This window comes from Heliangelus exortis, chromosome 19 (genome assembly GCF_036169615.1).
Source record: "Heliangelus exortis chromosome 19, bHelExo1.hap1, whole genome shotgun sequence".
NCBI lineage: Eukaryota > Metazoa > Chordata > Aves > Apodiformes > Trochilidae > Heliangelus > Heliangelus exortis.
The window spans coordinates 1497534-1513587 of NC_092440.1; the positions used below are offsets into that span (position 1 = coordinate 1497534).

At 54.5% G+C, this 16054-nt stretch overlaps 1 protein-coding gene across 4 annotated transcripts in view; it reads left to right on the forward strand.

Moving 5' to 3' along the window:
- The window catches only part of RBM19 (RNA binding motif protein 19), a 64101-nt gene extending 50601 nt beyond the window's left edge, over positions 1–13500 (forward strand). For 2 of the 4 annotated variants that reach the window (XM_071762858.1, XM_071762861.1), the window contains exons 24-25: positions 4307–4422; positions 12649–13500. In XM_071762858.1, coding sequence (XP_071618959.1) covers positions 4307–4401 — 95 coding nt within the window. In that variant the 3' untranslated portion in view covers positions 4402–4422; positions 12649–13500. Of the gene's footprint in view, positions 1–3509; positions 3582–4306; positions 4423–7182; positions 7305–12648 lie in introns of those variants that run through there. The other 2 variants (XM_071762859.1, XM_071762862.1) reach the window with 2 other exon arrangements.
- The last annotated feature ends 2554 nt before the right edge of the window (positions 13501–16054 follow it).

Below are 16054 nucleotides of genomic sequence, written 5' to 3' on the forward strand. Positions count from 1 at the left end.
CAGCATCCTGTGTTTCTGCTGAAGTGTGCTGGCAGGGCTGTGCCATTGGTACAGGGTGACACGTGGCCTCTGCTGCTCTTGGCCCTTTTCCTGGTTATTCCAGAGAAATAAAAGCAAGCAGGGAGCATGCCAAGGACTTTGCATGTACCAGAAGAGGTGGAAAGTGTGAAGCAGGACAAAGGCCTGAGACTGCCCATCTCACAGGGCTTTCAGACACGTTTCTCCCAAGTCTTATGCAATCAGAATTTAAGTGGTTTGAAAAGCTCCTTCTTTTTCTCCTTCCATTTCCTCTTTTCTGTGCAGTTTTTGGGTTGCTGTGGACACAGCAGTGATGCACAGATGTTTCCATAGCTAGCATGTGGTGGATTGGTCTGTAGGAGAGGCTGCAGAGTGATAACAGAGGGTGACAAGATTGCTCTAAGTCCTGGAGGGTTAATTATCACCCAGATCCAGTGGGGCAGCAGAGTGACCTCCACTCCCTGGGGTTTGATGGCGAGTTTACCATGAGCAATGAGCTCATCCTGCTCCATCTCAGCAGATTTCTTCAGCTCCAGCTTTGAAAGAGCCACCTTGATCTCTCAGGATGGCATCTGGAGTAGCAGCAACCAGAACCCCTCACCCAGCACCACTGGTGTCAGCCCCATCATTTTTGTCTTATCAAGGAGACACTTTGTGAAGCTCAGAGACAACTCCTACCACTGACTTCTCTCTGCCACAATTATGCACCTTATTTCTAGACACCATTTAGAGAGATTTGGCTTCCAGTTCCCAGGCCCTGCTCTGCTGTTATTCATTAGGTTAAGGAGAGGTCTGCTCTCCTCAATCTTTTCTCCGTGCAGGCGTTTGTCGTGGCAGTCAGGGCACTTCTCAGCTATCTTTTCAATAGCTCTAATAGGTGCAATAAAATGGAATAGGCTGCCTTCCCATTTTGTGTCGTTTTCAGCTCATACTTTAGGGCTTCTGAGTCTCTCTAATGTTCCAGGAAAAAGTGAAGACCCCCAAAAGTGGTCGCCAGAGCTGGTTTGGGTGATGCTGGCAGAACTGAAGCCAGAGCCCAGCCCTGCTGGCACCCTCTGCTTGCTCCCCTGGCTCTGAGCACAGTCTGTGAGAGTTTTAAGTCTTTTTGCTCCTTTCTGAGTGTACCTTTTCTTTGTCCTGAGGCAGCAGAGTCTTACATTTTGGGAAAAAAAACCAAAACCACTTTCTTGGAGCTTTAATGACACCACACCATGTGTTGTTAACCTGAGGGACCTGCTGCTGCAAGGGGCTTGGGAGCCCCAGAGCCTGGCTGGCCACAGGGCAGGATTTGGGGCTGCTGTGGGTGAAGAGAGGAGAGTTATCTCCTATAACTTGGTAAGGAGAAACCATGGAAGGGACCCTGCACGTGGTCCTGTTGAACGCCATGAGGGGCCACCCAATGCCATGATGTGGTGCTGAGGGACGTGGTTTAAGCACTGGGCTTGGTTGTGTTGGGTTAATGGTTGGTGGGGTTGGGTTAGTGGTTGGTTGGGTTGGGTTAATGGTTGGTTGTGTTGTGTTAATGGTTGGGTTGGGTTAGTGGTTGGTTGGGTTGGGTTAATGGTTATGTTGGGTTAGTGGTTGGTTGTGTTACTGGTTGGTTGGGTTGGGTTAGTGGTTGGTTGGGTTGGGTTAGTGGCTGGTTGGGTTGGGTTAGTGGTTGGTTGGGTTGGGTTAGTGGTTGGTTGGGTTGGGTTAGTGGTTGGTTGTGTTGGGTTAGTGGTTGGTTGGGTTGGGTTAGTGGTTGGACTCAGTGATCTTAAAGGTCTTTTCCAAGCAGACCAATTGTGTCACCCCCCTGTACCCCCCTCACTTGCCCGGCTCAGGCCACCGGTTGCCGGCGCAGCTCCATCCCTGGCTGGGGGAAGATCTCAGAGGGAGGTGGTGATGGCCTGGGTGTGTGTGTGTGTGTGTGTGTGTGTGTGTGTGTGTGTGTGTGTGTGCTCTGCTCTCCCAGGAGCTGACAGTCCGTGCAGGGAAGGTACTTGCTCCCAATCCAGCTAAATGACTATTGACTTGTGTGCTCTGGGCCTGACAAACACCGCGCGCAGCCGGCGGGGCCGCGGCCGCCGCTCTCCTGCCAGGACTAACTTGGGAAGCCAGCTGTGCCCGGCCACTTCTTCCTGCTCTTTCCCATCCATCAAAGAATTAAATTGACAGATGGGGAATTCGGCACCAGGCACGGGGAAGGAGGGACTCGCTGGGGGTGTTTTAGAGGAAGGATGGGGTGGGGGAATGAGAGGTGTGAGGAGGGGGGGCCTGGCTATGATTTGAGTGTCAGTGTTTCCAGAGACACCCCCGAGGTCCCCACAACCCGTGGTTGTTGGCAGTGGTGTGCTGGCAGCAGGGGGTTGCCAGGATGGTGTGTTCCTCCCCAGCCCCATCCCCAGTTCCTCCCCAGCAGGCTGAGGAGGTTTCCCCATCACCCTCCCCAGCTTGCTCAGCACCCCTCATCCTGCTCCTTTTGCCTCGCTCACCTTCACCCTGCAGCTTTTGGGGCTTGCTTTTTTTTTTTTCCTCCTTTTTCATTCTTTTTTCTTTTTTTTTTTTCCTTTTTTTTTTTTTTTTTTTTTTTTTCCAGAGAGCATCTGTAACTAATGCAAACACATGCTGTAGCCAGAGAGGAAAAGCCTGCAGGATTAGCGTGGCATCCGCAACCCTGCCACGTTCTAATCCCGTGGTAATCCCCCTCCCAGCCCACCCCTGCCAGCTCTGCCCATTGTTTAAAGGAAGCAAATGGGATGGTTAGCAGGCAAACCTTAACCAGCTTGGAGCAGCAGAACGGAAGTTGAACCAATTCACTTCCCCACCCTCCTGGGTTTTTTTGTTTCTGTGTTTCCCCCCCCCCCCCCTCATTTCCCTCCTCGTTAGGCAGCTGGAGGGATGATCCCGGTGCTCCCCGTGGCTCAGGTGGTGGATCTGGGGGGAGCAGTGCCCTGCCAGCCCCCTGCCCCAGCCACAGCGGGTCCCCTGCACTCCCATAGCACCCAGTGTCCCCCCCAGGCTCTGTCTGGGGGGAGGGGGTGGCAGGGGTGGGCACCCTGTGCTGGATTTGGGGGCCAGGACCACCTTTGATGCCATCCCTGAGCCCCCCCAGCACACAGCTGGCTGGGGGATCAGCAGGGAGAGGGATAACCCCTCGTGTGCCTCTGGATGAAGAGCCTCCTGGGGGGCCCAAGTGGCACCTTGCAGCCCCCCTGGGCTGGGTGAGGGGGCACCAGGAGGTGGGGGGTGGTGCTGACACCCCCAGCCCCACAGCCCCCAGCAGGGAGGAGCTGGGCTCTGGCTCGCTGTCAAGGAATTAATTGAAAAATAAAATCATTAGATGGGAACTCCAGAAATGCAAAATTATTGGGAGTTGGGGAAGAAGGGGGGGAAGGAGGAGTGTGTGTGTGTCTGTGTGTGTGCTGGGGGGGGATGTGAGCTTTTGTCAGGTTAATTTCTTCTGTATTGATGTTTTGTGACATTTACTTGTTGTTTATCTCCCGCAGCAGCTGTAATACTAAAAGAAAATGCACAGCTTGTTCCATTTATTTATTTTACACCTTTTCTTTAGTCCTATGGTATGTTTGTTTGTTTGAGGAACCCAGCGAGGCTTTTGATGTCTGAAAGCAGGATTTAAACAGCTGTTCTCCATGTGCTGCCAGCCAGCAAGAGCTTCTGGCTGGGGTGGGGGGAGTGGGGGAAGTGCCTCTGCTCCTGCCAACAGGGCACTTCTTGCCTGGTGGAGAGGACACAGCACCCACCACGGCCTCAGAACGGTCCCCAAATGGTTTGGGGATTCTTGCTCAGGTGCTGGCAGCCCCCGGGGGCTGGAGCATCCTGGGGAAGGATGTGTGCATGGTGCTGTGCCCCAGGGTGGCTTTGGGAGCGTGATGGTGCTGGGGGGGGGGAGCCAGCCTCTTGCCTTCATCCCTTGCCAGCAGAGGGGGGAGATGGTGGGTGAGTGTCCTACCAAGGCTGCTCTCTGGGGTGGGCTCGTGACCACTCTTGGTGGGGGCTGGGGGGTGGATTGGGGTCAGCTTCACCACTGAGCCTGTGTGGATGCTGGGGTTGTTTGCTTTTATCAAGGCAAAGCTTTGGGGAGGTCTGGAGCAACCCCTCCAGCTGGGGTGTTCCTGGTGCTGTCCTGCTGGGAACTGGCTGGTGAGGAGGGGCTTTACCCAGGAGGGGGCTGGAGAGAGCAGGAGATGAGCTAAGGATGGTTCTGCATGAGCTTGGGTTGTAATCTTTACTTTTTTTTTTTTCTTTTCCTACATCCTCTTCACTGCCACCTGATCTGGGACAGATTCCCCAAAGAAGAGAAAACGCTCGGAGGTTTTGAATGAAATCCTGGAGCATCTGGATGAGGAGGAGAACAACAAAGAGGAGGAGGCTATCTAGCAGCTGCCAGCCATCAGCAAGGTGGGTACCAGGGCTGTGGGGCCACGGTGGGCACAGCTGGCCCTCAAAATCCAAATACCCTGGGGTGCCACAGGGTGGGCAGTGCCAAGAGGAGAAGTGGCCTTGCAAAGGTTCAGCATCCCCTGGGGCAAAGGTCCCACCTGGCTCCTTCTGCTCCCTGTCACCCCCCAGGCTCGTAGCTGTGGTCTTTGGGCTGGGTGAAGGCTCCAGGTGGGAGTGAGCACTCTCCCTGCCTGTGTTTCTGTCTGCTCCCTGGTGGGTTTGCTCTCCTGCAAGGCAAGGCAGAACTGCTGCTGCAGCAGAAATCGCTGGCGAGTGGCGAATTGGCCCTCGCTGGGGCAGGGGGAGAACAGATGGGCTGCCAAAAGGAAAAAAAAAAAAAAGAAAAAGAAAAAAAATTAAAAAGGCTCTTGTTTGGAGACCAACCTGCAGCTGCCACCACGGAACAGATAGTTTGGCAAAGACCTTTTCCCTGGCAGCTCCCGTGCTCTCCACAGCTTCACTCCCACCTCGGCCACCACGCACCCCCAGGGCTGCTTGTGCCATCTCAGGCTGGCATTGCCCCCCCTTGGCCTGGCTCTTCTTGGAGTGACATCTCTGGAGCACAGAGAGCACAGGGTGGGAGCCAGGATGAAAGAGCTCCTGGTGGTCGCACACCAGTCCCCCACATCCTTCTGAGACCACCCAGCAAAGCCCTGACTGGCTCCAGGAAAGGGGAGACAGGTTCATGGCTCTCCTTGGTGTTTGTGGCCACAGTGAAAACCTTGGAGGAAACCTGTACACACCAACCACATCCAGAGCAGTGTAACAAGAACTCCAGGGAGGCTCCGTGGTCCCTTTGAACTCTGCTCTGCCACCCTTGTCCATCCAAGGAGGGACTCACCACCCACTCCAGGTGTCTTTGGGGCACTGGGCTGACAAACCTGTCATGCTGGAGAGAAAGTCCCTGTGGTGCTGTCTCAAGCAAGGCCAGATTTGCTCAACACCACCACAGGATCCATTCTGACATGTTCTGGCTCCCATTTTTACAGTCATAGGAATGATGCTGGTTCCTAAACCTCATCCAAGTGTCCTCCAGCAGCAGCTGGGGTGTGTTTGTGTGTGCTGGAGAGGCTCTTTTCTTCTTGGCAGTTCCTGGGTGCTGCTGGGCAGTGCCCAACCCCACCTCCCAGGGGGATCAGTACTTGCTCATTACTGGACTTTTCTTGAGCCTCCAACCCCACCAGCTGCCTGGGGGGTAAATGTGGCTGGGTTGGAGCCCAGGCTGATGGGAGAGGGCATAAAGCATCCCAGGTGGGTTAGAGAAATGCCTTGGAGTGTGTCTGCAGGCAGTGCTGGGATCTGGAGGTAGCATTGGGACCCTTGGAGCAGCTGATGTCAGGATGTGCTGTTAACATCTCCCCCAGCCAGCCTGGGATGGAGCTGGGGAGGGATGGAGGTGAGGAAGTGAGGGATGGAGGTGAGGAAGTGAGGGATGGAGGTGAGGAAATGAGGGATGGAGGTGAGGAAGTGAGGGATGGAGCTGGGGAGGGATGGAGGTGAGGAAGTGAGGGATGGAGATGGGGAAGTGAGGGCTGGAGATGAGGAAGTGAGGGATGGAGGTGAGGAGGGATGGAGATGGGGAAGTGAGGGATGGAGATGGGGAAGTGAGGGATGGAGGTGAGGAAATGAGGGCTGGAGATGAGGAAATGAGGGATGGAGATGAGGAAGTGAGGGATGGAGATGAGGAAGTGAGGGATGGAGGTGAGGAAGTGAGGGATGGAGGTGAGGAAGTGAGGGCTGGAGATGAGGAAGTGAGGGATGGAGGTGAGGAAGTGAGGGATGGAGATGAGGAAGTGAGGGATGGAGGTGAGGAAGTGAGGGATGGAGGTGAGGAAGTGAGAGATGGAGGTGAGGAGGGATGGAGATGGGGAAGTGAGGGATGGAGCTGGGGAAGTGAGGGATGGAGCTGGGGAGGGCTGGAGCAGTGCAGGAGGGACAGGACATGCAGTGTTGCTTTCAGACCTGTCCTGTCCCAGCTCCTTTGCAAAGCCCCTGCCAGCAGCCACCCCTCTGCACCCCCAGGGGCCTTTCTGCTGCCACTGAGGAGCTTCTCAGCCCCCAGCACTGGGATCCCCTGCTGCTGGACTCAGGGGACAGACCCTCAGAATTCAGGTTTCCCCCCCACAGTGTAAAACACTCAGCAGCCCCAGCACCCCCCTGGCCCTACAGCCCCCGGGTGTTTGTGCTCAGCAGAGAGGTGGGTAAACTGAGGCACGGGGGGCAGAGTGGCACTGTCAGCAGAGCTCAGCTGAAATGGTGCTGAGCTCACTAGGGAGGAGGGAAATCTCTGAGTTTTCGTTTTTTTTTTTGGTCAGCATTCAGCATTCCCATCCCTGCTCCCCACTGCCTTTCCCAGCACGGGGGTGGCAGCAGCAGCAGCAGCAGCAGAACCTCCCTGGTCCCAGGCAGGACTCATCAGAGAAAAATGGGGCTTTAGCATCCCAGGGGGACACACACACCAACCAGCAGCTCTCACCACACCCAACAGAAGATGGAAGAGCCAGGCAGGGTCCCTTCCAGGCACATTAATCACCAGTCCCCAATTCCAGCAACACTTTGCAGCTTGGGTTTGGATTTTCCTGGGGTTTTGTTTTGATTTTTTTTTTTCCTGTGTTTTGGTTTGGGGGTTTTTTTTTTTCCATTTTTTTTTTTTTTTATATTTTCTCTCTCTTTTTTTTTTTTTCCCTCCCTCTCTCCCTTCATTGTCTTTTGTGGCAGGGCAGGTTTCTTGCTGAGCATCTCTGAGGTCTGCAGCAGCGACGCAAAGGATTAGTGCAAGCAGAGCATGTAGGCTTTAGAGAACAGAGCAGAGTTTGGTTTCAACATCTAATTCAATTTGTTCTGCTGAGATTGAAATATGAAATGGTTGCCAGTCAAACGTTCAAAGGGGGAGGAGGGAGGGAAGAAGAGAAGGGAGCCTTCTAAAATTTAAATTTTAATGAAAATTAATTTAACCCTTTGATATGTTTTTAAAACATGGGACTTCCCGAGAAAAACCATTCATGAGGGGCTTGGGTTGGTGGTTTGGTGGTGGTGGTGGTTTTTTTGTGTTCCCTACACTTTCAAACATAATGAAGATTTTCTTTTTCCCTTAATGATACTTATCTTGTTGAGCAGTTTGACACTGGTTAATTTTTCAGGCAATTTGGTATCAAGGAAATCTGTTTGATGGGGGGGGGTGTGTACAGATAGATGTGTGCCCATACATTAATTATGGGAGTGCTGAGCACAGCTCTGGAGAGCAGTTTGAGGTAATTCCTGCTCTTTTTTACATTTTGAGAATCCCACCTATTGCACCCCTAAAATTCCAGCGGGCTGAAGGGGAATTTTCTGAAAAAGTGTGGAAATGAACACCTAAGGAGGTCTGCAGGAAATCCGTGGCTCCCCACTGCCTGTTTTGGTTTTTCCCAATCCAAAACAATCCTAATGATAAAATAATGCAAAGTCTCTTAGCTGCCCATGGAGTTGAACCTGGGGAATGGGTCCCTGGCCCTGGTGGTCCTGCTGCAGCTGAACACCATCCCAACCTGCTGGGTTTCTTGGAGCCATAATGGTTTCTTTTAGCAGCTACAATTATTCAGAAAGCTTGGATCTAGAGCAAAGGATGGCACACTAATTGCTGTAATGAGGCTGTGATGAGCTGTACCCCTGCTCCCCTCCTTTTCCTAACCCTTGACACCACAGGGCTGGTGCCACGGGGGGTCTGGGCTCTTTTTAGGGTGCTCTGGGTGTCCTTTTAGGGTGGGTGTGCTGTATCCAGGCTGTGACAGAGGGGATGAGCTGGGACATCACCCATCACTCTGCAGGTGGGAACTGGAGGTCCCAACCGTGGTGGGGGCTGCCCAGGTGATTTCTGGGCTCTGGGAAATGAGCTGGGGGTGGGGGTGTCTCTCTGGACTGGTGAAAGGTTCACACCAGCATGGAGCTGAAACTGGTGGGGTCTGCTCAGCCCTGCCTTCTGTAGGGCCTGGCATAGGGTGCAGTCTCCCTTGGGGGCTGCAGAGCCTGGGCTGAAGCCCCCTGCCCTGCTGGGTGGGATTTTGCCAGGCAAGACCCCAGGGAGTGGGATGAGCCAGGGGGGCTCCCTGGATACCCACTGGATCCCCCTCCCCAGGGTGGGCTCTGGAATTGGTTTAGGATGCTACTCAAATGCAGGCTTTGTACTGAATTAGAAGGTTAAGGGGTTTTAATGTAAAATGAGCTTCCCTTCCTTGCTGCCTGCTGCTGGGGCCCTGTGTGGGCTGGGGTCAACTTATGGGGACAGTGACTGGGTCAGCACCCAGAGGACATCCAGGGGACCCTGGGTTTTGCTGGGTGCTGCCAGTCCCATCCTGCCAGGGCTGGGTTCCCCAGGGACCCCAGGGAGCTGGGCTGGGCTCTCCTGCCCTCTGGCATTGCTCAAGGTGACTCCGTGTTCCCCCATCCATGGTGTTGTCCTCACTGTCCCATAGGAGGGGGCAGGGGACTCTGGGAGCACAGGATCATTGAATCCCAGACTGGTTTGGGTGGGAAGGGACCTTAAAGCTCCCCCAGTGCCCCCCCTGCCATGGGCAGGGACCCCTGCCCCAGCCCAGGGTGCTCCAAGCCCCATCCAACCTTCAACGCTACCAGGGATGGGGCAGCCACAGCTTCTGGGAGCAACCTGGGCAACCAGGGGCTCAGCACCCTCAAATTAAAGAATTTCTTCTTAATGTCCAACCTAAACATCCCCTGTTACAGTTTAAAGCCAACTCTCCTCATCCCATCCCTCCAGGCCCTTGTCCCAACTCCCTCCCCAGCTTTCCTGGTGCCCTTCAGGCACTGGAAGGAGCTCTAGCATCTCTCCAGAGGTTTCTCTTCCCCATCCTCCTCCTCCCCAGGCTCTAAGTCTTTGCCCAGCACCTCTTTCCCCTTCTTTTCTCATACTCTCCATGGATTTATTCTACTCCCCACTTCCCATGGGGTCTCCTGGTTGCCTCGGGTGAAGTGAAGCCAGGTTTCACCTCAACTGGATCATTTCTGGCTTCTCTTCCCTCAGCACCCTCACAGCAATCAGGATCAGCCAAGGTGCTGCTGCTGCTGCTGCCCCTTCACCTCCCTGCAGCCAGCAGGACATCCCCTGGCTGTGTCAGGGCTCAGACCAGTTGCCCCTGGTTGCCATGGGCCAGCTGGGCTCAGCCCCAGCCAAGGGGACTCTCAGGACCCCATCATGGGAGGGGACAGCAGGAAACTGGCATGGCAGCTGCCCCTGGGGCTGTGCTCAGGATCTGGGGAGCATGAGCTCTTCCCTGGGGTGTCTGTAGGGTTCTGTGGGTCACCCCATGACCAGTGTTTGGTGCCACCACCTTCCAGCACCCACCTCTGCCTTCCAGCTTCCACCAGCACTTCCCATCCCCAGCTCCAGCTCCCACCACCACCTCCCTCAAGGGGAAAAGGAAGAGCAGAGCAGGGAGGCAGCACCCAGCTCTCCTTTCTCCATGTGACTGAGCAGCTCTGCCTCCTCTTTTCCCTAAACCTGTGCAGTGGGGAGGGAGAGGACTCGGATGGCAGGGACTGAGGTTTCAGACTTAGCTGCTCATGAATAATAATCAGGCTCAGTAATTCCCAGTAAATGGGCATCCAAATTGGCTAATAAGGGAGGCTTTCACCCCAAACCAGAGCTAGGAGGAGAGGCAGGGAATATCAAAACCACTTTTGGCTGAGGGGGGTGTGGATGCTGTGGCCTGGCTGGGGGACACATCAAAACCATGTCACAGCAGGGACAGGGACAGGGACAGGGACAGGGACAGGGACAGGGACAGGGAGGACCCTGGAGGAAGGGCAGTGTCCCACCTAATTGGACCCAGGCCCGTGCTGGGCTGATGGGTGCTGGGCTGATGGGTGCTGGGCTGATGGGTGCTGGGCTGATGGGTGCTGGGCTGGGGCATCCTGCCCATGCTGCTGCCCACGTGGAGCTGAGGGTTTGGAGCTGCTGTCCCCAGGTGTGACAGCCCCAAATGGAGGAGAAGGGAAGCAAGAGGGGTGTCCATGGTGTGTGGCAGGTGTGGGTGTGGGTGTGGGTGTGGGTGTGGGTGTGGGTGTGGGTGTGGGTGTGGGTGTGGGTGTGGGTGGGAGCAGCACTGTGGGAGCTCAGGAGGTCCCTGGGTCCTTCCCTGCTGCAGATCAACACCACTGCTTCCCCCAAATGTTCCTCCTGCAGCATCCTAAGGTGATGGGAGTTAAAGCATAGCTGAAGATAAAAATGGAAAAGCACCTCTGCAGATCTCAGCCTGTGATTTGAGCTATTTAAATATGCAGAATAGGAGCTGGAAGTGCAGCTGAAGAAAAGGCTGCCCCTCCGAGGGCTGGCTGTTGCCAGGCAGTGGTTTGCAGCTGCTAAATGACTTTTGAAATTGAGGAGAAACCTACAGCCACTTTTACAGCCCCTCAGCTCCCTTATATAGGGCAGCACAGCAGCTGGAGAGCAGCCTGCCTGGGGTACCAGATACTGCAGTCCCCCTGTCCTGCAGCAGGGAATTCCCATGGATTTGGAATCAGCTCTTCCCAAAGGCAATTTTTCTCATGCCCTTCCACTCCCCCTCACCACCTCTCCCTCTCTGGGCTGCTTGGATGGAGGACACTGGCAAAATGTAGTATGGAGCAAAGAGAGCTCCTGTTTTGTGGTTGGTTTGGGTTTTATTTTCTCCATGTGACTCAGCTGAGTTCAGTGGGTTTGGGGTGTGCCCTGAGGGATGCTTTCCATGCCCCACAGCTCCGTGTCCTTCTGTCCCTTCCCAAAATGTCCCTCCCAGCCCAAAGCTGGAGGTGGGGTGTAGGCTGGGTAATGAGGAGAGCTCGAGAAGCCAGGAGGGGTGGAGAGGACATCCTGGCCCCTGCCCCCTGCATGTGGCAACCTAAAACCCTCTTGGGATCAAGTGGAGCTCATGGTAGCAGCCCCCCTGCTAATGCCACTGGGGTTGGGTGCAGGGTTCAGGGTGTTCACCCTGCTTTGGGTGAAGCTTTATTTTGCATTCAGTGCTCTGATTTCTAAGCAGATGAAGTAGAAAAACCTTTTAATTTCTTCCCTCCTCACAGGCTCTGGGTGGATGTGTGGCACAGAGCTGCTGCCCCCAGCTCAGCCCAAAGTGGGACCCCCCTGTTCCCACCCCCCAGGGCTGGCAGCATCCGTCCCACAGGGACCCAAACTGACCTGGGTTATTTCAGCCAGGCCAGGAAGGTTCCCTTACACCTGGTGGGGAGGCAGAAATGGGCAGATTGCACCTGGTTTTTAATTTCATTTTTAGCCCAAGCCAGCCCAGGTTGTCAGCCTGGGCTGAGGAAACCCTGGGAAGGAGGAGGGGGGGTTGATGGGGGCTGTCCCAGGAGGAATTTGAAGCAAATGTCTGAAGAAGTGATGGGAAGCTCATGCTGGGATTGGGGGGAGCAGCTCAGCATCTTGCAGGATAAAAGGGGAGGGCTGCAAAGCAGGGTTGCTTCTCCTCCCACCAGAAATTGGGGCCGAAAAATGAAAAGTGGGGAGTTTCTTTTTAATTAAAAAAAAAAAAAAAAAAAAAAAAAGAAAACCCAAAGCACCGAAGCCTGCTCTGTGTGTCAGCTGCTGTGAGTGAGGCTGCGTGGGGAGGAAGAGGAGGGGGAGGAGGAGGAGGGGGGGGTGCTGGGGGTGGGCAGGCAGAGCCTTGGACTTCGTTAGGATTCAGCCCTTAGATCTCTCCTTTCTCTCTGATGGCTGAGTGTGATTGACACTTACAAATTACCCAGCCAAAAGTGTCGAGTCTTTGACCCCTGAGTAACATCTTTGGCAAGCCTGAGATTTGCCAGCATTTTGTCATCTAATTACTACAAATCCCTTGAAAATTCACTGGCTGGTGAATTTTTAATGCGGGACAATTTCAATGTGATGCATCGCCCAGCTGGGCACGCACGCCTGCTCCTTCCCTCTCCCCCCGCTGCCTTTCCTTTCCCTTTCTTCTCCTCTTTCTTCCCTTTCTCCTTCATTTCCCCCACCCCACTCCATCCTGTTTCTTACCTCCCTCTTGTGTCCATCTGTATTTGGGGGCAGAGCCCAAACCCCTCATCCTGTGCCTCGGATGGAGCTGCCCACTTCACACCCCCCTCGCTGCCAGCAGGGACCTTGCTACGTGTCATTCATTTCCTTTTTTTTTTTTTTTTTTTTTTCCCATTTCTTATTTTTCCCCATCTTTTCAGGTCTCTCTGCTGATGGATGGAGGAGAAGCCACTGCTGGGGACTCAGCAGCCAGCACACTTGTTGCCAGCAGAGTCCCTTCATCCCGTGGAGCTCAGGCCTGATGGATGTCACCCAAATTCCCAACCTTCCCAACCAGACCTGGAGTCGGGAGCAGCAGGAGGAGCCCCTGGCTGCCAGCAGCTTCTGCCCGAGGAGTTCTTCATAAATCCAGGCAGGGAATCATCCCCACATCTCCAAAACCACCCAGCCTGGTGGCACAGACACCCAGGGGGATGGACACAGCCCCTGCTGAGCCCGGGGCCTCCAGCAGAACCTGCTCTTCATGGCTGGATGAAGGGATAATTTCTGTACCTTAAAAACCCACGTATATATTTGGAGATTTTCTTTTTTTTTTTTTTCCAAACCGAGTCACAATCTCTGGTTTGTTTGGATTTGTTTGTTTAATACCTCTTTTCCCCCAGCCTAGGTAGTTCTGCTGCTCTGATAGGGAGATAAGCAGATTTTAGGAGGGAGGCCTGGGGTTTGCTGCGTGGGGCTTTGTGCCTCTGTCATTCCTGTCCCTGCTCCCAGGCAGTCGCCTCCCATCTCTCCCTTCCCAGGCTTTCAAAAGGAAAGAGGCTTTGCTTTTCAGCCAGGGGACTGCTTTACATATGTAGGCAGCTGATAAAGTATTTTCACTTCGCCCCTTTCCCCTCTGGGAATCGCTGTCTTACGGCAAAAATGTTTTGTCTGACAAGGGCTGCAACAGATTACACGTGTTGGCTGCAAACACGGGGCCTTTTTTTTTTTTTTTTTGCCTTTTTGAGAACTGCATACCTTCAAAAAAAAAAAAAAAATTAAAGAACACCTCCCTAGCTCTGCCTCGTGCCTCCTGTCCCCAGGAGCAGCCCCGGGTTCAGATCTGCCTGTGGTATCAGACCTCCTGGGGATGCATCTCCCCGAGCTGGGTGTCTGGCTTGTCTTTCACACGTGAGTTTAATTTGAGATGGAATCCACCAGAATTCCCTGGAGCACTTCAGTTGGTCTGGCGTGGGGTTTTGGCTGTGGTTCAGGGTGGGATTTCTCAGCATCAGCATCCATGGGGTGATGCCCTCGAGGTGCTGAGGGCCCAGCACCCAGTCTGACTTGGCAGCTGCTGCAGGGGACCATGTGTGATGGATTTGGTGCCTCAGGGACGTCTCTTTTATTCCCAAACATCAATTTCTCCCATCTCCCAGCCAAGCTGTGCTTGCCTCAAGGGTTGGTGGTCTTATGGGGTCCCCCTGGCCTGAGGGGTGTCCAGTGTCAGTTCTGGGGAAGAAGGTCCCAGCAGCAGCACAGTCTGACCCCAGCTTGGAGACATCACCTCCTGGGCACATCAGGGATGGGCATTTTCATGCCTGAGGCTGTCCAGGTGTGATGGGAAACCTCACCTGTTCTTTCCCAAGTTAATGCTCTCTTTTTCTTTTTCTTTTTTTCTTCTGTTGCCCCCCATCTCATCTTCACTCATCAAATCCCATCAAAGCAACAGATCCAGGTCCAGGGAGCACTTTGCTTCCTCCAAGTTCTTTGTGGAGATAAATTAACTGTGTGCTCTCAGCTGAAACCTGCTGTGGGAGGGATGGGAGCCCCAGGCCTGGGGTGGCTGCAGGGGATGGACAGGGGGAAAATCCAGGGCTGGAAAATGCAGAGGAGGAGCCAGCTGAGAGCACCCTGTGCTGCAGTGTGTGGCCTGGCAGCCTCTTCTCTTGGCTGGAACTGTCCCTCAGCCCAAGGCATCCCATCCTCAGCCCATCCCTTTTTTTTGTTTTTTTTGGTTTTTTTTTTTGCTGCAGGTTCCTTTTCCAGCTTCTCTGTGCCTGGTTTAAAGCAGAGCAGAGCAGATTTAGATTGGGTGTTCAGAAAAAAGTTTTTAGCAGGAGGGCACAGGGTGCCAGGGAGGTGTTTGGGGCCTCATCCCTGGAGATGTTCAAGGTGATGCTTGAGCACCCTGATCGGGGTGAGGGGGGAACCTCCTGCTGCAGCTCAGAGCCTGAGGAACCCCTGATGCTGAGTGGTGCTGAGCTGAAGGGCTCTCCCTGCCCAGGCACCCACCCGAGAGCTCCCCCCCTGCCTGCGTGGGGCTGCGGGAAGGGTTTTGGGGTGCAGGCAGAGCAGGGAATCCCACAGCAGGACAGAGATGCTCCGAGCCTGCTCCCCATCCCTGCATCCAGCAGGAGAGGGAGAGAGCGAGGGGAAGCAGGAGGGAAAGGACATGTCAAATCAATCATATTTAAACAAAAGCCTCTTCGGCCCAAGGGCCCTTTTAAAAGCTGCTTATTTAATTAAAAGTCCCATTTTCCATATTTATGGCCCTTATTCAGTTAAATATTAACCGCCTGGGCCAGGGCTGGTTTATTCTTTGGGAAGAGGCAGTGCTGGGAGGTTCATTAGGAGTTTATCAGGCAGGCAAGGAGCCAGGCAGATGGAGAGAGGGAGGGATGGATGGAGGGATGGACAGATTGATGGATGGAGGGAGGGAGGGAGGGATGGACAGAAGAAGGGATGGACAGATGGAGGGATGCAGGAGAGCACACCTGGGTTCCTGCCAGCTCCAGGGGTGGCACCACCACCAGCCCAGCTCTTTGGGGCTGCCCCCTGTCACCTGCTGGCAGGGAAATGGGGTTAAAAATAAGGAAATTGGGACTCTGGGGCTGGGGTGAGAAACAGGCTGTGCCCTCACATTGCCTCGTAGGGAACAGCCAGAAATCCAACTGCTGGGCACAGCTTAATCCCCCCCAGAAGCTCCAGAATAGACCCAAACCCACCCGGTTTTGCCCCAGGATGGTTGGATACTCACTGGATCCTCTCCATCCCCCTCCCAGGGCCGTGTGGATGGGACTGGTTTCCCCCAGGCCACCATTCCCAGCAGCTGAGTGGATAATCCCTGTGGGACAGCCCTGGCTGTGCTGGTCCCGGGCAGCTCAGGGCTGTGCAGGACCCCCTGGAAGGTTCAGCAGCACCCATGGGGTGGGTGCTCCAGCCTGGCCTTGGGGACACAAGGACCTCAGGGATGTGGGGGGTGAAGGGTGAGGGGGACCTGGTTTAGGTGAACCTGAATAACCCAGGTTACTGGGGTGTGCTGGAAACGCCTTCAGGAGAGGTGGGAATGTGGAGCTTCCATAGGGTCCTGTCCAGGGGAGGGGATAAGAGGGGGGTCCTGGGGCTGCTGCAGCACAACCTGGCCAGGAGGCAGTGGGGTGATGGGTTTGGGGTGTTGGGGGAGTGGTGGCTGTGACCTTGCTCATGGTGTGGGCAGCCTGGAGCCCTTTTCCTGGTGGCTCTGCCTGCTGGTGGTGATTTCACCTGCTGTGTCAGGCAGATGCTTGGCTCAAGGTGACCTCAGAGATAATTGTCTGATGATTTGATGACATCGAACTGCTCCAG